Below are 20,826 nucleotides of genomic sequence, written 5' to 3'. Positions count from 1 at the left end.
GTGCTGTTTGTCCAAGTATCCACTTTGTAAGACCAATATGAAGGTTGGCATCTGAATAATCACTTGTGGTTGCCGAATGATGATTTTAATGGTGCAAAAAGAAAGGTGCCACCTAATACTGTGACACCACTTAGTCATGTGACACTGGCCACTTGCCCTATCTGGAAGTTATCAGGTGTTGATCACTTGGGTGGAGTTGGCGCGTCAGCACCAGTTCTAAATAACATGTGGGAGACCATATGTTCAATTACATAGAATGAAGCTGTAAGTAAGTGACAATCAGAGGCGGATGTGTGTATAACTAGCTAATCTGAATTATGTTGTGGTATATAAAGACTGCCATGCGATCTTGCATGCCGGCGAAGACAACAGGTCCCTGTAGCATGACAGCACAATCATCACAACACTGTGCATCGTCCATATGCCATGACACGGCGATGTCTCTCAGTGAGCGTGTGCTAGTGTCATCGAACATGAGCTTTAAGCATCTCGTTATTGCAGAAGTATCGTTGGCATCATGGGCAGCTCCATCGACAACTAGCTAAAGAGAATCTTCCGAGCAGCCATCCAGCGATGGATGATTCAGCAGAAGTCACACCAATGTGGTGAAGCCCATCACAAGGAAAGTCGAAGACAGACAGTGTAGGGGGACATGACAATGAACATCGATGAGCTTTCCATGCACTACACACGACATTGTGTACACGTGATAACTCCTGAAGTGCACAAAAAGGAAGACGAGTGACCAGAAAAGATAATAGAACATCGACAGCAACAGAACGAATTTGTTCATCCCAACCGGACGTCAAACTGGTCCTTTTGACCTTGCACCAATACAAAGCACCAGAATGCAGAGCAAGCATCGAACAAAATCCTAACACAATGGCAAAAGCCTCCAGCTCCTCGGCTGATACAAAGACTGACTGACGAGAAGCGCTGCTGACGGCTGAAATGAATAAAGTCGAGCAGTGCGAACGTGCACCGACAGTATCAATAACGTTAGTGATCGCATCAGGAAAAAATGAAATGAAAGCATTGAAAAGCAATGACAGCAGATCCACTGCAGCAACGTCATCAATGACCCATCAGAGGAGATGCAGGAAACATTGCTCACCTCCACCAACAAAATTGTCTAGCAATGTGCATGACAGCAAAAGCGCGACAACGAGCTCAGCGATTTGTGTGAACATCAGATGAGGCAGCATAGAGCGTTGAAGTGGTTACACAGTGAAGATGAGAACAGTAGGGGGGGCTAGGGGAGAGTCCATATCTCCTATGTTCAAGGAGAGCACATCCATGCTGGGTTATGTAATGAAAAATCACGCCAAACCCAATGGATCGAATTTGCTAGTGTCAAGGTTATGTAAGCATGCACAATTCCTCAGTATCAATGGCCAAATAACTTTCTGTTATTTAGAATGTGACACCAGGCCACTTGCTCAGAATGGAACTCTTTGGTCCATAGTAGGCTTACCCATGCTCATTAAACCATCAAGCTAGCAAGCACCCAATTTGCTGCCAAATAGTAGCACCAGCATTAGAATATGTGCCATGGCAGAACCCCCATTGGACACTCAATAAGTGGCACCACTTCAGCCACTCACATAGTGGCACCACTTTCCAGCAATTATCTCATTGGATGGACCACAGCCATTTCTAGATAGTTGTCATGGCGAAGTCCAGAACCATTACTGGTTCTGGCAATATGTTCACATATAGGTGTCTGAGGTCTCACAGTAGCACAGTGCCAGGGTCCTGCCCTACATGTATATAAGTACCTATGAGGAAGCTGGGTATCCCCAGTTTCATTCATCTATTTCATGCAGCTTTACAAGCCATCACCTCCTCTTTGTGTGATATAAGGCTAAGGGCCCTTTGAGTCCCTTTTTGCAGGCTGCATGTCACTGCATGCCCTTTTGACCTAACCATTTATGGCAGGCCCTTATCTTAGTATTTGTGCAGGTCACTGAGCACGGCTAGCACCTTGCAGCCATTTTCTTGCCTTTTGGCAGGATCTATGATGCACTGTGACACCCTGCTCCAAATGTGTATCTATACGCTGCTATCTACAGGGTGAGAGACTGCTTTGTGATGAATATGCTATGCTGCATTATCTCATGCACTTTATTTTAAATTCATGCTGAAGATGTGAATAAAATATATGATGCCAATTTGTCACTATAGCAAGTCAAGTGCCAAACTTGGAATATACTATGTCAAATGCAATACATGCAAATACATGTTGTAAAGAGAAAATACCAAACCAGATATAGCATGCATATGTAACTATAAAAAATGGTTCCATGTCTGGGGTATCATGGTCTAAGCATAGCGAAGATGAGTCCAGTGTTCAGGGACCTTGATAGAGTTATTTAGATGTAGTCAAACTACCAAGGTATGTACAACTCGAGGTCTGCTATTTATTAATAAGTGTCACCCTCAGATCCTGTTATACGACATCCACTGGTTGCTAGGGCACATTGCTATGATCGTCTGACCCAGCCACTTTTTCTCGCTTTTGACAAGAGCATACCTGAGTGCCATGCACACTCTCCTTCCAACATGCCCCCTCGATCGCCATTGTCAAGCCATCAGAATAGGTGAATGTGGCTGTCAGTATATGCCACCTTGGCCTTCACATCCTCCTCATCATCCTTGCCATCATCTGACTTAGTCGGGCAGTCTTTCTGTACATGCTCTATTTCTCCGCACTTGAAGCACTTATGCTTCTCACCCCCTGCAGCTGCCTTCCACTTCCCTTTTCCAGCCTTAGCCATCATGGCCACCACATCTCGGTCATCCTCTGCATCCTTCTGGTGGGTCTTTTTATTTAGAAGTCTTATTGTAACACTTCTGACTGTGAGCTGTTCAGGTGAGATTGAGTCGAGCATGACTACGAGCTGGTCATAGTGTCCTCCAAGGCCCATGGTGAGTTCTAACACCATGTCCTCTTCTTCTACTTTTACCCTGGTGTATTCCAGATCTGTGGCCATTTTCTTCATCCACCCGATCCATGCTGACATCACCTCATTGGGGCCCTTTACTGCCCTGTAGAAGTGTCACCACATCATCAGTCAGGTTGCAAATCTGTATGCTCAGTGCACCTGCATCAGAGTCGCCCAGCACTCCATAGGGTCGTGACTCACCAGATGCATCAGCTGCCCTGCCGATACCCACAGCATCATTTCCGCTCACGCTTTTGCCATCTCGGTTGTCAAGTGCTTGGCCTTTTCCACCTCCAGCCACACTGCTGCCTCTATCTCTGTCGCATCTGTCAGTGGTGATGTTTCAACCATCATTGCCTTCCACAGCCCTTCCTGATCAACTCTGCTTCCATCTGGATTGCCCACTTACCATAGCTGTCCTCACTCAAGAGAGGGAACTTTGTGGTCTCAGTTGTTTCAGACATGTTAGGTTGATGCCAGTTGCACAGGGAGTAATGCGAGCAGACATAGCAGAGGCCAAAGAATAGTCAGGTATGGGGGTAGTTTGTCTTGGAATCTCATGGTCTAAGCACAGCGAAGACAAGTCCAGTGTTCAGGGACCTCGATAGAGTTGTTTAGATGTAGTCAAACTACCAAGGTATGTACAACTTGAGGTCTGCTATTTATTAATAAGTGCCACCCTCAGATCCTGTCATACGATACCCACCGGTTGCTAGGGCATGTCGCTATGATCGTCCGACCAGCCACTTCTCCCTGCTTTTGACAAGAGCGTACCTGAGTGCCGCATGCACCACAGCTTGATCAGCCATCTCAATAGCTTTGTTAATATATGATATATCTCTAAATTGCTCAAAGGTCCTGAAATAAGATACACTGCAGTTGCTTAAATGCATGGATTTTGACATGTCATCATCTGGTGTGAGCTGAATGCATCACTCTAATGCCTTTGCCACTCTTCTGATATCGATGGAGTCATCAGAATGCTCAAAACAAAGGAGCAATGAAGTTCCAAGATAGCCTAAATGCAGTGCGTTGTCCAGAATAAGTCGTACAGCATCTTCAAATTGCATGTACAGCCGTTCGATGTCATCGAGATTGCCAAGCTGCTCAAAGCATTGAGCAAGTGCCATTGCAAGATTGCACAAATATGTAGGCCTTATTAAATCCACATCTAAAGACCATTGAACAGCATCTGCATAGATTTGGATCATACAATCAAGGTCATCCTTATCATGTAATGCTTCATAGGCATTTACATTGATGTCGCCCAATTTGTTGAGGTATTGCGATATGAAATTTTCTGCATTGACTGCTGACAGATGCTTAATCCCATTGTAAAGAAGTGAAAAAAAGTGACGGTCGACTTTCCCACATTGCTTCAAGTCATTTTGTACAAATTGCAGCCATTTATGCATTCCAGCTTCACCAAGTACAATCACTGATTGTGTATCTCAGTTGAAGCATAATCTGCACTCAGAAAGGATAGCAATCATACCCAACTCTCTTCATTGGTGATTGTATGTAGCAGCGCTGACAAGCACTGAACGGTGCAGATCAGAAGACACTGATACTCCAAATGCAATCTCAAAGGATGGAAGTGTATGGTTGTTCATGTCGATGGGCCAGAATGTAATTTCTGATGTGGCAACTTCAGCTGTAGGAATGAGATGAAGTACGTGATAGTCCACACTTACCTTGTTGATGTCGCAACAAATGCGTGAGAACTTCTGTCACACTGATGGACACAGAAGACAGCTGATCCTCTATATGTGCTGCATTTCCTCAGAATACAGCAATTGAAAAAGATGATGCATCAGAATGCCTGAAAATTTAAGCTACATAAGAATAGCATATGCAGGAGATAATTCATGTGACATACAATCTCATAACACCCTCTAATGTTTATAACGGTGAATTTTTGTAGTCCTTCTTTATCAGTCCCATCTCTCCAATGACTGTTCCATTGATTACGATCTGGACAAGCAGTTGAGCATTATCAAAGACCTCATAGTGTTCATTGAACAATAGCTTGATGGTGAACTCTGGATGTCAACTTCAATGTGGAATCCAGAACAATACATTATGACTGCAGACCTCTGAGGCAAAGATCAGGCCTGCTGATGATATGAGTCATATGCTCTCGATGTGGTTCCATGAAGCTTACATCATGCATGGGACATATGCTGACAGTAAGGCAATCGAGAATGTTTCTTCATCAAGGATGATCAAATAAATTGAGGGCTGATTTTGCACAAAGGAAGACCCACAGTCTGTAGTGCAATGTCGTTATGAATGTCAAGATGTCCCACGACAGTGCAATGATTGATCTTCAAAGGATATCTCATGTCTTCAAAGCCACAGTCAGAGTTACAGAGGATTGTAGTAGGAGTTTGAGCGAGGGACAGGAAAATCTGCTGGAGTTAGTACATATGAAAGATTTTGATGCACAAAGCTTACCTGACAGTTTCGAAAAGGACATGAGGTTTTGTCCACCTTCATAGGAGACCAAGCATGCATATATAGATATGTTCTAGGCTGCCATATCAGTCATTCAAAGGCTTATCGCTGACATGCATTATCAGTCACTCCACAGGCTGCTTCGCTGATAGCAGCAGATATAAGTCCATACTCATTTAAACTTGTGCTAGTTTGTGCACGAAATCCATGCAAGTGTTGTCTTTGAAGCTTAGCATTCTAATGATCATGAACCATGCATGGTCAGCACATTGTGAGGTGACCAGTGCAACTGCCCTCACTATGAATTGACTCCCCAAATGTATGGCAGCAAGGTCAGGATGGGACAAGTACATTCGATTGAGTTTTGGGTGAAACAGGTACATCAGGACAGGAGTATGGATGGTCTACACGAACGATGTACTATGAGCCTCAACATGCAACCTCAAAACTGACTGTTATCTCCAGCAAAGTCCTCCGAGCACAACGTACAGTCCAGATCATTGTCCCATAACTCGAGAGCAGGGGCATGGATGGTGAGCGAAGGTTGCCTGATATGGGACAAAGCAGGTATTACTGCTCCAGATGGGGGGCATTGGGACAGAACATGTTATTTAGCAACTGAGGAGGCAATGACAAAAGCTGATCCAAGAGGGCTGATACTGACTGTTGATCATGTGACAAGGGTGAAGCAGTGAGGGTGTGGAGGTCACTGACCCACCCAAAGGAATCGGTCAGAGGCACCTGCATTCTGGACTGTGCCAACTTCAAGCAGGCAGCATTAGCAAGTTCCTGGATGGAGGAGTCAACATGAATACATGAGAAGAAAAGGAGTGGAACATGTACTAGGAGGGATTGGAATCTCCAGTGCCACTCATTCCACTCAACCATAGCAGGACACGATCCGGTCAGGACATGTACCCACTCAATGGTCAGAGCTTTGAGGAAAAGAAGGAACAGATGGATCTGCAAGATATAGGCTGATCCAGGTTCATCAAGAGTGGTGTTCGATGTGTGTGACATGGTGGACGGCGAGATCAGTGAGAGGTTGCAAGTACTGAGAAAATGGGAGGATGGGCAGTTGGGTTGGTGGACGTGTCTGAGGACCGTGACTGTGGACTAGACAAGGAACTGATGGGAGACCACATCTAAGATGAAGCAAGGAGAACCTGGCACATGGGCATGGACCAAAAACCAGCTAAAACTGTTGAGCAGCATGGGTGAAGTGTCCAAAGAGCAGACAGGGTACCTTCAGAATGGGAACAAGGGGGTTTCTGTGATACAGAATGACCACTGGGGCAGGCTTCCAGGAACTGCAATGAGCAGAGTGCAACACAGGTGAGTAGAAGCCAAGAAATTCAGAACGAGATGTGATGGGGTGGTCTGCAGCGGCAGGCCCTCCAAGGGATTCAGAACGAGATGAGTGAGGCAAGGTAATGAGTTACAGGCCCAAGCATGGTCAAATGGGCAATTGAGTCTCAGGCAAACATGCCCCAAAAACACAGTATAAAAGGGTAGTGTAGTTAGGAGGTTTGAGGACGACCTCGGATGGCATATCTATGAGCTAGAGTATGTGAACAGACTTGTGCAGCAGTGCACAGAGACAGCAGTCTCCCTCTCCTCCACAATCTACTGCTTCTACTTCACAAACTAATCAGAATCTTTGCTCTCACTGTCGAACACGCTTGACCGACCACTAGAACATTGCCACTGAGACGGTACGGCCACCTCCTGAGATTCCTGTACTCTGTCCGGAAGTCATTAGACTTGCTTTGGAACCATTCTATCATGTGTATCTCATGCACATCACCCCAGCCCATACACTCTATGTGGTTGCAGGCCTATTGGCTGCCTTGTTGATCCATTTTTTCACCATCTTTTACATTTGGCCCTTGCATCACCTCTAGGCGCAGACCTTCCCTGCACTGTTCCCCCTTCATCCCACTCAGTTGTTTGCTGTCCTTTCACAGCTAGCCAAGTACTTGCAATCACAATGCACTAGATTGTATGTCTTGAGTACATCTAGTGATGATATGCAAAACAGGAGTCTTATCGAGCCATCAGTGAACAAATGTCAATAAAAGCATACAGTATGATGCACCTCATATCTTAGCATTGTGCTAAGCACTGAGTCGATGAGCATTCTGTGAATTTTGTGTGATGCTCTGACAGTCCTGTATGCATAAAGCACGAAGCACAAACAGAAAAAAGCGACATATAACAGCATCAGAATCAAGTATCCCGACACATAACTGCATGTAGCAAATAAGCCCATAACTATTGACAAGAGACATGTGAGTCACTCACTCAAGTATCCTAACTTCTGATGCAGGATGCTCCTCATACTGACGAGCCCAGTAGTCAAGGAACCAGATTTGAAAAGTTTTGAGCACCTGAGAAATACCCAAACCTAACAGGCATGCTGACCAAAAGGTGATGGGATGGGCACCTCTGAGGCTGGAGAGGTACAGCCATACTGAGGTAAACAAGTAAGCAACAGAAGATAATTAGACTCAAGCAATGTGATACTCATGTGAAGGCCAACTGACTTGACCAACAGCGATCTCTTCCACCACAACGAGTTTGTCATCTTTGCTGAAGCATTCTTTGGCTCTTCGTTCTTCTGCTCCACCATTTTCAGCTCTTCAGCCTCATGCTCTACCTTGTCGGTGTGTTGCTCATTATGCTCAAGTGCATTGGCCAGGGATCCCTGGCTCAATATCCTCCCATCAACACCAATAGGCACAATGAAATGTGCAACTGGGCTAACCAAGGTCACATTATGTGTCTAAATGCAGGCTAATTTCAACATGGAATAGCATCAAGTTGAATGTTACTCATGACAAGCAGTACTGTCCGACTGCTGATCAAGTCTCCTCTTAAGCATTTCTCCACGATCCAGTGATTGGTGTGCATGTCAAGAGCAGCCAGGACCTACATGACATTAGCTTAAGCTTTTATGATCCATTTCGAGAGCTCACATCATCAAGGAGGAGTATCTTTGTGCTGAAGTACACAGCTCATGCGAAAGTAATGTGTGCCTGCAGATAGTTAATATCAAGTGCACAGGAGGTTCAGATTATGCATGAGACCTTTTGCCTACCACTAGCAATGATCTCATTAACATGACATTCTCACAGTTTTCATCTAGACTCACCTCAATGTGATACCCTTCTCACCAACTTCAGTTGCATTGCCTGATTTGAAGAGGTCAAGATCACACTTTAGCACACACTAATAAATGACTAACAATCCATTAGTGGGGATTCCACCCACTATGTACTGCATACCTCTGTTGTATCGTTCTTCATTGTATGGCATGCCAAACACAATGTTGTTCTGGGAATATGCTAAACAGTTATCACCATAGCGATTACCACAAGTTAAATGCTCACACAAATAGTCTCATTCTGCACCCAGGATTCTTGAGCAGCATATGCCACACCTCCATCATGTGGCAGCTGTATGTAAGAGTCCAGTCCAGCAGGGATGTAATGCATTTCACCTGTGAAAACTCAATCAAGTGTACGCCATCTATAATGTCCTCAGATCACATATCCAAGAGTGCCATCAGCAGTGAGGTCTTCCCTGATCTGGTGGGACCTATGATGAGATTGATACATTCATTCTTGAATGGCATCTCTTCATCGATACAGAGTGTGAATTTGCGTCTAGAAGTTTCTGGTGTCATAGGACCAACTTGCTCATTCAATCAGGTAAAAGCTGTGTTACGTATCCTGATTATGTTCTCCTTGACCACAGGTGGCACTATCATTACTGGTCTTTCAGTGTCATGTGATGACTCTAAGAACTCGTCGAGGAGCTCAGCCTGACCAATTATAGCTGAGACTGCCCATCGATTTCAGCTTGCAGAAGGATGTACCTCATACAAAAAGTCATTGAGATGATCCAAGGACACCTTTGCTATGACTTAATGTTAGATCTCAACCAATTTCCATGGTTGAAAATAAAATCTGATCACCTCGCATTATAGCTGGAAGCATGCCAAACGTATGCATTTACATACTAAATAAGCTGAACACTAGCATCCGTGGCATCAGCATCAGCTATTGGTTAAAGAGCATAGCAAGTGAGGCTCACGAACAATCGACGAAAACATCATAGATGCTGAAAGAGCTGTTAGATAGACATTGGTCAGTCATGAATGAAATAAAATACCCATAAGCTCTTGCTTCATGATCAATGTTTGAGGTAGTCATTGACATCTTATAGATACTGTAATCAATGGATACTTACATAGGTGGAATATGTAACAAGCATTATGAGCAGAGGTATGACTTAACTGAGCACAACATGTGTCAAGACAAGCACAGAACTCAGGAGCAGACATGACACACTTCAAATTCTCATTCAAAAGGTCCAATAGCTTGCCTTTCTTAATGAATGACAACTCTTCCTCGTGCTTCTCAGTCATCTTTTGGGAGAGTAAGGATTCCCAACTGAACAGCTTGATCATACATATGCTGTATGTACCGTCAATGCATCAGTCAGCACAGTATGAAGAGAAGAGCAGTTATCAATGCACTTTTCATGATGGTTTGAACGTGCATATCAGTCTAACCATGCCGCTATTTATATGAAAACCAGAAATGAAGGAGATATCACAATATACTCTTTTCATCTTCTCCATCTGATTCTTGTGAATCAAAGTTGTGATGAAACCTGGAATGGGCATAAGCACAACAATGACTGCCATATTACAGAAGGCACTAGCAATGGCACACTGAGATTAGCGACACTGGATTTTGAGGCTCTGAGCAGAACTTACCTCCATTTAAGAAGCCTATAAAAAAAGATCATGCATAAAACTGTCTGGAAAGGTATCTGTAAGACTGACAGGGTTTGGGTTCAGTGTGAGCAGTGAAATTGTCACAGTATTAGGTGGCACCTTTCTTTTTGCACCAAACATCTGTAATGCATCATCCATCTGAGCACAACAAACCTATCTTTGCCAGAATTCTCCTGTGCAAACATTATTTAGCCACTTGCCATATCTGACAATTATCATTGGTTGGTCACGTGACACAGGCCACTTGCCCTATTTGAAAGTTGTCAGTTGTTGGTCACATGACACCAGGCCACTTGCCCAGAATGGAACTCTTTGACTTACAGTAGGCTTATCGAAGCTCATTGGACCATCAAGCTAGCAAGCACCTAATTCACCACTCAGATAGTGGCACCACTTTGCTGCCCAGTCAATAAGCAGGCACTACAAGAGATTTCTCTACCAACCGGCATACAGTATAGCCAGATACAGGATAGGCTGGATCTTCCCACAACTTATCCAAATGAAGACTGATCATCTCACCCATTGTTCTGAGTATGAACAGATCCTCTCACCTGAAGTCACAACTGTTGTGATGTGCCCTGTTGGCCATCACCCATTGGTCCCTCAACAGTGGGCCCACTTACAGGCAATTATCCCATTGGATGAGATAGGATTACCTTGGCATAACTGCGGCCTTTGTAGATAGTTGCCATAGTTGCTGCCAGAGCCCTTACTGGTTCTGGCATGATGTTCCCACATGTAGCTTGCTAGAACCCCAATAGGTACAGTCTTCAATCGGTCCTTTATACACTACCAGTCCTTTATACAGAAGCACTTTCCTCATTCATTTCCAGGTCAAATTGCTCAGTAAAAATATATTATGTAGCTACTGGTTAGAGGATTCATGGTTCATAAGACAAGATGCAGGTGGTATGCCTGTTCTTTTGCAATATAGCATTTTTTTCTGTTCAAGAATTTTTTATAAAATTTTATTTTGGCTCTTGTCACAGTTTTTACCTGACAAGTTATTATAGGAACAAATGCTATTAGAAGCATATTATTTTCATCATTTCACGTCGCACAAAGGATCACGTGACCTAATGAGATAAGATAACGAGGCATCTAGTCACATGACCTCAGATCTTTCTCAGCATAGTCACGTGACACTGAGCTCCTCGACATGGCGTCATATGTTGCAATCACCATAACGCCATATTGCGTGCTCAAGAGGAGCTCCGTCTCCGTGGGTTATTATTAGGCAACCAATCAGGATAATTGGGACACATCGTACAATTGTAGCACCGTCCAGTAGAATAGTGTGTGACTTGCTTATGTAGTACTGTACAGTAGCTAGACAATCATGTATATAAGGACCAGTGAGACGAGGAGGAGACCTCAGTCTTATTCTCCTTCGTTCACCACTACCATCACAGAGGGGTCTTACCAGACACTCTCAGTGTGCTATACATTTAGTTACATCCTCACCATTATGATAGCGCCCTCACCTCACCAGTAAGTCTTAATCTGTGACTAGCAACTAGGCCTCATCAGTGGGCACGTCGATCCACCACAGCTCATCGCTGTTGGCTCTTACCAGAGACCCTCAAGGGGACTCTTGTTTTGGTTGTCTATCTTTGTCATCAGTGTGCTGTGACATTAGAATAAGACTGACCTTTTACGCCCCTACCAAGTGTCTAACACTGGTAGCTGCACATTTTTGCCCAGAAACACTTCCGTCCAGGGCAGGGCTTTTTCCACACCACTTCCTTCATACCATTTCACTTTGCCTCTATCGCCTAAGCCGCTTCCTTCCTTCAAAAGGAACAGCGCTGCACTGACTGGTAAAGCGCCTCAAGTGCACAACGGTATCATTCTGCCCAACAGACGTTACCACCCTTACCAACCTCATCCCAACTGCACTCGTTGTCTAACGGTGAGCAACCTACTCCACGCCAAGCCCAATGACTACTGCTCAGAACTACGGAAGCTGCGCACAAAGGTCAGCTCGTGGGCCGAAGCAATTTCTAGAGATGCATCTGACCCATCTGTCCCTATCTACAAACCCCACTGGTGGTCCAACGACAACGCTACCACTGTCCTCACCTTCGCACTCTCCCAGCATTATCACCCTCTCAGGATAAACGAGAATCCCAAAAGCACACTTCCAGACAACATTGCGCCCACTGTATATGCTACCATTCAGCGGTACAAGGTCCTACAGCAGCCGCACATCGCTGCCAAGTTCACGGAAGCACAGATCCAGTGTCACGATCGCATTCTGCGACACCTAGGAGCATTAAATGAGAGGATTGGGAGAGGCGATGACTTCACGTTCGTCGATAGACACATCGCTATCAAGCTTTGTGTAGGACTAGGAAAGATCTCGTTCAGAGGAATCAACAAGGAGCAGGAGCACGTAGGAAGAGACATTGTAAGGTTCGAGAAGGAGTCGTGCTACTGGCCCTATTAGGACCAGTAATATTTTTGTACTATCGCATCCACAAGTTTCATGCCGAGACACACAATCAGCTTTATATACGAGAACTACATTGTGGACTTCTATCGCCCGGTGCAGAGACAACTCACAGTCATCTGCACTGCGTATTTCATTTATCAACCTCTCATCATCAATTGGCAACAAGTACTCTACCACTACACGGTATGAGTACACGCCTATACTACCTACTCGGCACCCTTCCGTCTCATTCCTGTTCATGAGGAAGAGCGAGAATACTGGCACAACTGAGCAGAAACTCTACGAGAGAAACTAGCAGAAGAGGGACTCATCGAAGAAGATTCCGAAATTCCCTTCTGAACATTACCACAAGGCCGAGACCAAGAAGCGATCGACTCACATATTGTCTGTCACATTATTTCCACTATCTTCCATGTCGATCCGAATGTCTCAATACAACCTTGGCGGTGTTGCGTTCTCAGGAGGACACACTGTGAGTGAGCCTAGCGACCCCTGAAGGAGTTAGGCCACCTCCACATCATCAGAAGCAGGACCTGCTGCCCCTGCAGAAGAACCACATAACAGCAGCACACCCAAGGTGTCAGGAGTAGTCAGAAATCTGTCGCCCACCACCCTGCCAGAATTCACCACACCTGCAACCTGGGAATGGCAGGGGATCTCTTATAATACAATCGAGGAAGCCGCCAATGCTGCCACGCCCAACACCATTCCAAACGACATCAAGGAATGGGTAATGAATGTGGTGCAAGTGTTCATTATGAGGGACATCATAAGTTCCTATGAAGCACTGCATCAAAAGATGGATGAACATCACGAGCGCACGGTGGCCTCATTGGAAGAAGAGATACTGGCTCGTATTCATGTCAAAATCATGGCAATAGAAATACGAGACCAGTTAAAAGTTGCAAGAGCCCAGATCGGCACCCTCTCCACCACTAACGAACGGCTCATCAAGTCGAACAACAGTCTGACGGCTGAAGCCCAAGCAATCTGCAAGGACTTTGAGGATTATAAGGATGAAGTAAAGGGCCAGATGGACACCCTTTATGGCAACATGGTCACCCTGAAGGAGGCTCAGGAGAAGACTACGACCTATATCATTGGCTTAGAGTCCTGACTCAACAATGCCATCATTAATGCACCTTCCCAAGGTATCCAACAACCGGCCAGCCTATCTAGTCAATCGCCCCACTGAATTAAGCTTCTCGATCCTCCCAAGTACTCAGGAAGAAAGTCGTCAGAAAACTTCGAGACCTGGTTCACGAACCTTCTCATATGGCTCGATTACAATCACTTCACAGATGACAAGGACAAAATTCAGCAGGCCAACGCACATCTGAAAGGAGGAGCAGCTCTGTATATGAAAGAGTATGCAATCAAGCTCGCCTCTGGACAGGACATTGGCACATGGGCAGAATATACCAGGAAACTGGAAATGGCATATAAGATGCTTGACCCCAAGCACACAGCACAAGCAATGCTGAATGCGCACTGCGCCACTCGCCACAAGACGATGATTGCCTTTGCAGAGAATTTCAGGGCTTACGCCCTCAAATCAGGATACTCTGATGAGAATTTGATCGTCAAGATCAGGGAACAACGGTCGACCCATATCCAAACGGTCATGTCAGTAACAGAGACTCTAGATCCCTCGAAGATTCCAACCACTTGGATGGACTATCTCGGCTTCTGCCTGGAGATCGAAATCAAACATCTTCAGCAAGTTTCAGGCAACAAGTCTACTGGACAGACCACAGCAACAAAGGCGGCCACCCCCAAGGACCCTAATGCAATGGATACCAGTGCACGAATCACACATGAACTTTTCCCGGAACAGGACAGGTGGCTGGCAAACAAAGTATGTTTGTTTTGCGGAAAGCATGCCTATGAACGAGGAAAGCGGTGCCCCTCTCCCAAGCCAGAATACAAGGGCAAGCGGTTTCAAACACAATCTGCCCCGAAACAAGAAAAGGGAAAGGAAAAAGCGACAAAGGTGCGACAGGTGGAAGAAGAAAGTAGCGTGGAATCATCAGTGCAAATTGCAGCATTGGAACAAGCAATTGCTGCACTTTGCAGGATGAGCACCACCTCAACTACTCCACCATCCAGTAAAGGCAAGGGCAAGGCGAAGAGCACAAACATGGCATCAACGGCATTAGCATCTATGGTCAAGAACATCAATGCGAGAATCACCGAGTTGGATGAATTCTCAGAGGATTTTCTGTACGAAGTGTAGACGAGTCTGGCACTACACTTCAGGACAATTGTATTAGTACCGTGAGAACGAATGTACCTAGCGACCATCTATATATTGCATCCATGGGTTTTTCTAAACATTCGATCAAATTGCCAATAAAATTCGTATCACGGGAAGTCCAGACAATGGCACTATTGGATTCTGGAGCATTCTCTTGTTATATCGATCAGAGATTCGTTGAAAAGCATGGGTTTAAGATGATACCACTAAACCATGAAATCAGAATCCTCAATGCAGATGCCAGCCCCAACAAGGGTGGTGCAATTACTCATCATGTAGTCACAAGCATCTTAATCGGGGGGCACCGATCAACTGAGAGTTTGCTCGTCACAAACCTTGGATGCATGTCAATGATCCTTGGCATGAAATTCTTACAAGAACATAACCCCCAAGTTGACTGGGAACATAGAGAGGTCATGTTCTCAAGATGCAGACACACGAGGAAGCAACAAGTCAGAGTAAGTGAAGAAGAAGTCAACCTTCTATCACAACCTCGACTTGAAGATGAAGCAATTCTCCCCGACGTACACCAGGATGACGGATGGGATCAGAAAGACAACTTCATCAACTGGATAGACTTGCAAGACCAGGATCTTCGTAACATGGTGCACGACATTCTAGGCATAAGCAAGAAGGTAAAGGAGCATTTGGTAGAACAGCCGGCAGAAGAGACACAGGATAAAGAATATTGGTCCACATTCGTCCCTCCAGAATTTCATCAATTTGGAAATGTGTTCTCGAAGAAGAGCTTGGAAAGAATGCCGACATGTAAGCCCTACGATCACGCAATTGATCTTGTCCCAGACGTGGCAACTCCGAGACTGGCAAAAGTATATCCTATGTCCTTACGAGAGAAGAACTTGCTTGACGAATGGATTGACAGCGAACTAGCCAAAGGCTACATTTGACCCTCGAAATTCCCTTACGCCGCTCCGGTATTTTTCGTCAAGAAGAAGGATGGCTCTCTTAGACTAGTCCAAGACTATAGGGCATTAAACAGCATCACCAAGAAGAACAAGTTCCCACTCCCCCAAATCAATGATCTCATTGACGGACTCTCAAGGGCTAGTATATTTACTACACTAGACCTGAGATGGGGGTACAACAATGTACGCCTTCACAAGGGAGATGAGGAAAAAGCAGCATTCATCACCCATAGAGGATTATTTGAACCCACTGTAATGTACTTCGGATTCTGTAATGCCCCTAGCACTTTCCAGGCCATGATGAATGATGTCTTAGGCAATCTCATTCACACTGGAAAGGTGGCAGTCTACATAGATGACATCATCATCTTTACGGACAACCAGGAAGAACACAACCGTCTCACCAAAGAAGTCCTACAATGACTCAGAGACAATGACCTATTCGTGAACCAGAAAAGTGTCACTTTGCGACTACTTTTGTCAAGTTTCTCAGACTCATAATCTCAAAAGGGTCGATACAGATGGACTCAGAAAAGGTTGACGGTGTGCTCAAATGGCCCATGCCCAACAAAATGAAGCAAGTACAAGCATTCCTTGGTTTGGCAAATTTTTATCGACGATTCATCAAGGATTTCGGAATGATGACCCGACCCTTGACTCTATTAACTCATAAGGACGCAACATGGAAATGGGAAGAACCTCAACAAAAGGCATTCAAGGCCCTCAAAACTGCATTCACTTCCGCCCCAATTTTAGCACTCCCTAACGCAATCCGTCCCTTTAGACTAGAGACAGATGCCTCGGACTTTGCCACAGATGCGATCCTTGAACAGTTGGGAGAAGATGAACTCTGGCATCCTGTCGCTTACTACTCCAAGTCACTCAATGAACACGAGCGAAACTATGAGATCTATAACAAGGAAATGCTAGCCATCATTCGGGCTCTGGAAGAATATAGGCAGTACTTTGAAGGACACCCTCACCCGGTTGAGATATGGTCAGATCACCTTAATCTTACCTATTTCTGACAAGCTCAGACATTGACCAGATGACAAGCGCGCTGGTCACTTTACCTTACTAGATTTAATTTCATTCTCTGTCACCGCCCCAGAAAGATGATGATGTGTGCCGATCCTCTGTCCAGGAGGCCAGATCATGAGAAGGGGGTGAGCAATGATAATTCAGGACAAACTTTGCTTCGGCCCGAATATTTTGCCATCCATGCGATCTCAGCCACTCATCCCTCCGAAGTTGATGATGCAAAACTTCTAGAAAGAGTGAAATTGGCACTACAAGATGACGAAATGACCAAAGGTTACCAGCACCTACTAAAAACTGGTAAGCGAGAGTTCAGAAAAGACCTCCAAGAGTGGAACTTCGAGCATGGATTGCTGCTCTGAAGAGGAAAGGTCTATGTTCCAAAAAAACTCTACGCTGCAGAATGAGCTGATCAAGCTGCATCACGATATCTCCACGGCCGGACATTCCAGATGATGGAAGATGCAAGAGCTGATTAGCAGGAATTACTGGTGGCCAGGGCTCACCATTGATGTAAAGAAGTACGTCCAAGGCTGCGTAACTTGTCAGAGAAACAAGATGAGCAAGCAGAAGCCTTACGGACTGTTACAATCTAATCCAGTACCAGAAGGGCCTTGGGAAATGGTTACATGTGACCTGATTATGCAGTTACCATCAAGCCCAGACCACAGGGGAGAAAAGAAGACTGCCATCCTGGTGGTCATCGATAGGTTCAACAAACATGCCCACTTCTACCCAGTAGATGACACGGTGACAGCATCTCAAGTAGCATCAATGTTCTACAATGAAGTATTCAAACTCCACGGAATTCCCCGGCAAATCATATCTGATCGAGGCACACAGTTCTCAGCCAAGCTATTCCAGGAGTTCTGCCAGAAACTTCACATCAAATCTACGATGTCTACAGCTTATCACCCTGAAACAGATGGACAGACTGAACAAGTCAATCAAATTCTGAAGCAATATCTGTGCATGTATTGCAACTACTGACAAACTGATTGGGCCACACTATTGCCCACAGCAGAATTTGCATACAACAATCAAGCTTCAGAATCGACAGGCCTGTCCCCATTTTTCATTGAGCATGGTCGACACCCCCGCATGGCACCAGACATACTGGAAAGGATACAACATCCATCCCTGGAACACTTATTTCACAACCACAACCAAGCACAGGAACAAGCACGTGCCACTCTGTCATTAGCAGCGAAAAGAATGAAATGGTATTTCGATCTCAAAAAGCAGGACATTCCTTTCAAAGAAGGAGACGAAGTGCTCATTCGAGGAAAAGATCTCCATGTAAAGGTCAAAAGTCAGAAACTTGCAACTCAGAACTATGGACCATTCAAAATCCTCGAAAAAATCAGAACCGTATCATTCAAACTGCAATTACCAGCAGACATGAAGCTACATCCGGTGTTTCACACTTTCAAGCTTATAATGTTCCATGAAGACTCTATCCCTGGATGTGTACCTCCCCCTAACCCCCAGTCATCATAGACGGAGAGGAAGAATGGGACGTGGAGGACATCCTGGATTCTAGAGTCAGGTACAACAAAACCCAGTATCTCGTTAAGTGGTTAGACTATGACCACAGCGATAATACTTGGGAACCCCTGGAAAACCTCATGAATGTCAAAGACAAAGTAGAGGAATTCCATAAGATACACCGGATGCTCCAAGAGCAAAGCCGCGAACACGTAAAATGCACAAAATCGCTTTGTCCGACCACTCTGATGAATTCATGTTCTTTTTCCGCACCCATCCAAATGCCCGAGCACCCTACAAGGGGTCTCCAGAAGCTGTAGGGTGGGATGTCAAGTCCATACAAGACATAGACATTCCCCCACATTCCAGAATGCTCATTGGCACTGGGCTTGCGGTCAATCCCCCAAAGTGGACATACATTCGAGTGGTCCCCGAAGTGGGCTAGCTCTCAAAGGAATTGATGTCGCAGCAGAGGTAATTGACCCAGACTACACAGGGGAAATCAAGGTGCTTCTCGTTAATATGACCAGCAAACCATTCGAGGTCAGGACAGGTGATCGTGTCGCCCAACTCATATGTGAATGCTACACTCCAGAAATCATTTTGAAGGCAGATAGTTCACTCGCAAAGCGAACCATATGAGGTGCCAAAAGCTTTGCTCATCGAGACGATGAACCTTGAGAAGATGGTTTTTACCTGACAAGTCATTATAGAAACAAATGCCATTAGAAGCATATTATTTTCATCATTTCACGTCGCACAAAGGATCATGTGACCTAATGAGATAAGATAATGAGGCATCTAGTCACATGACCTCAGATCTCTCTTGGCATAGTCATGTGTCACCAAGCTTCTCAGCATGGCGTCATATGTTGCAATCACCATAACGCCATATTGCATGCTCAAGAGGAGCTCCATCTCCGTGGGTTATTATTAGGCAACCAATCAGGATAATTGGGACACATCGTACAATTGTAGCACCGTCCAGTAGAATAGCATGTGACTCGCTTATATAGTACTGTACAGTAGCTAGACAATCATGTATATAAGGACCAGCAAGACGAGGAGGAGATCTCAGTCTTATTTTCCTTCGTCCACCACTACCATTACAGAGGAGTCTTACCAGACACTCTCAGTGTGCTATACATTTAGTTACATCCTCACCGTTATGATAGCGCCCTTGCCTCACCAGTAAGTCTTAATCTGCGACTAGCGACTAGGCCTTGTCAGTGGGCACATCGATCCGCCACAGCTCGTCGCTGTTGGCTCTTACCAGAGACCCTCAAGGGGACTCTTATTTTGGTTGTCTATCTTTGTCATCGACGTGCCGTGACAGCTCTCATAGCATGCAGCAAGAGAGATTCTGAAAGATCAACATGCCAAATATATCTATAGTCAAGAGGCATGATGTCTGCACCCAAATGAGCTAATAGTGTGTGTGTATCGACCACAGGAGGCAATTTATCCCTGGAGAGGAGGGGCCCAGCAAGTGCTGTCACATGTGACAGGTTGTTAAGATGGTTTCGTGGACCACTTGAGAAAAGCCGCTTTCAAGCCAAAGATGGCAAAAAATTGACGACAACAATGCCAGCAACAATGAGAGAAATGCAGATGGGTCAAGCGCAATGGATTTTGAGACTGAGCGCTGAGTTCCAAGCACTGTGGTGAGAGTGTGACTATGCGTGACAAGTGTATAGAGGAGTCGGAGATGCGCATTTTGACCATATTGCCTTCTTTTATTTTTGTACACCACAGTTCTCATTCCTCTGCTCTGAAACATTCTTACAATATGCTCATGGATGTGCTTGATAAATCTATATACTTTGTTTGAGGTGAAAATGAAAATTCCTTGTACAGAAATTTTGAAAAAATTGAGCATACAAAGGACCAGTTGAAGACTGTACACCATAGTTAAAGTGATCAGGGTCCAGCCCTACATGTATGTATATAAGCCTATGAGAATCTAAGGAAGGATCTTAGATTCATTATACTATTGTATGTGGTCAGCAGGCCAGCTCCCTCCTTTCACCTTTTGTGCAAGGCCATGCATTGGGGCTTTGCCTTAATTGCTGATTGTATGCCACTGTGTGCCATCCTCAGCCTAGCCCTTGTGGCAGGCTTTTCCAGATTAGCCTTAGGGCAACCTTTTTATGTGGATCATTTGTGCAGGTCACACAAGCAGACTTGCCCTTAATTGGGTTAAGTGCTTTGTGCTTTGTGACAGAAATCATCATCGAATTGCTTTACTTCACTTGCCTAGATAAATGATGAACTGCAACAACTGGATAGTTGTTATGAAGCGTTCCCTGCTAGAACGTTCAGAACCACGTGTGCTTTCTCACACGTACTAGTCCACAGCGTGGACAAAGACTTAGATACCAAATATACCTAACGTCTCCAATAGTCAGGCAGACTATTAGCAGGGTTTATAGTGTGGTCAAGCCTAGTAGACG

The 20,826-nt window shown here is 45.0% G+C and overlaps 3 protein-coding genes across 3 annotated transcripts; 1 reads left to right on the top strand and 2 right to left on the bottom strand.

The window, feature by feature from the left end:
* Nucleotides 1–2,591: 2,591 nt before the first annotated feature.
* Nucleotides 2,592–3,409, bottom strand: LAESUDRAFT_760567 (uncharacterized protein; the record flags this gene model as incomplete). Its single annotated transcript, XM_040912763.1, has 3 exons — nt 2,592–3,048; nt 3,196–3,262; nt 3,355–3,409. 3 exons carry the CDS (start codon nt 3,407–3,409, stop codon nt 2,592–2,594), a joined length of 579 nt encoding a protein of 192 aa, XP_040762859.1.
* A 5,143-nt stretch (nt 3,410–8,552) lies between these two features.
* On the bottom strand, nt 8,553–8,905 carry LAESUDRAFT_656777 (uncharacterized protein; the record flags this gene model as incomplete). Its single annotated transcript, XM_040904643.1, has 3 exons — nt 8,553–8,633; nt 8,676–8,749; nt 8,797–8,905. Coding segments are annotated over 3 exons (264 nt in total), but the record flags the coding sequence as incomplete, so codon positions are not given.
* Nucleotides 8,906–13,076: 4,171 nt separating this feature from the next.
* LAESUDRAFT_760566 (uncharacterized protein) lies at nt 13,077–14,900 on the top strand (the record flags this gene model as incomplete). Its single annotated transcript, XM_040912762.1, has 3 exons — nt 13,077–13,136; nt 13,170–13,774; nt 13,895–14,900. 3 exons carry the CDS (start codon nt 13,077–13,079, stop codon nt 14,898–14,900), a joined length of 1,671 nt encoding a protein of 556 aa, XP_040762857.1.
* Between the last annotated feature and the right edge of the window lie 5,926 nt (nt 14,901–20,826).

The sequence above is a fragment of the Laetiporus sulphureus genome, assembly GCF_001632365.1.
Source record: "Laetiporus sulphureus 93-53 unplaced genomic scaffold LAESUscaffold_28, whole genome shotgun sequence".
NCBI classification, from domain to species: Eukaryota; Fungi; Basidiomycota; class Agaricomycetes; order Polyporales; family Laetiporaceae; genus Laetiporus; species Laetiporus sulphureus.
This window is presented reverse-complemented; position numbering and strand designations above follow the sequence as displayed.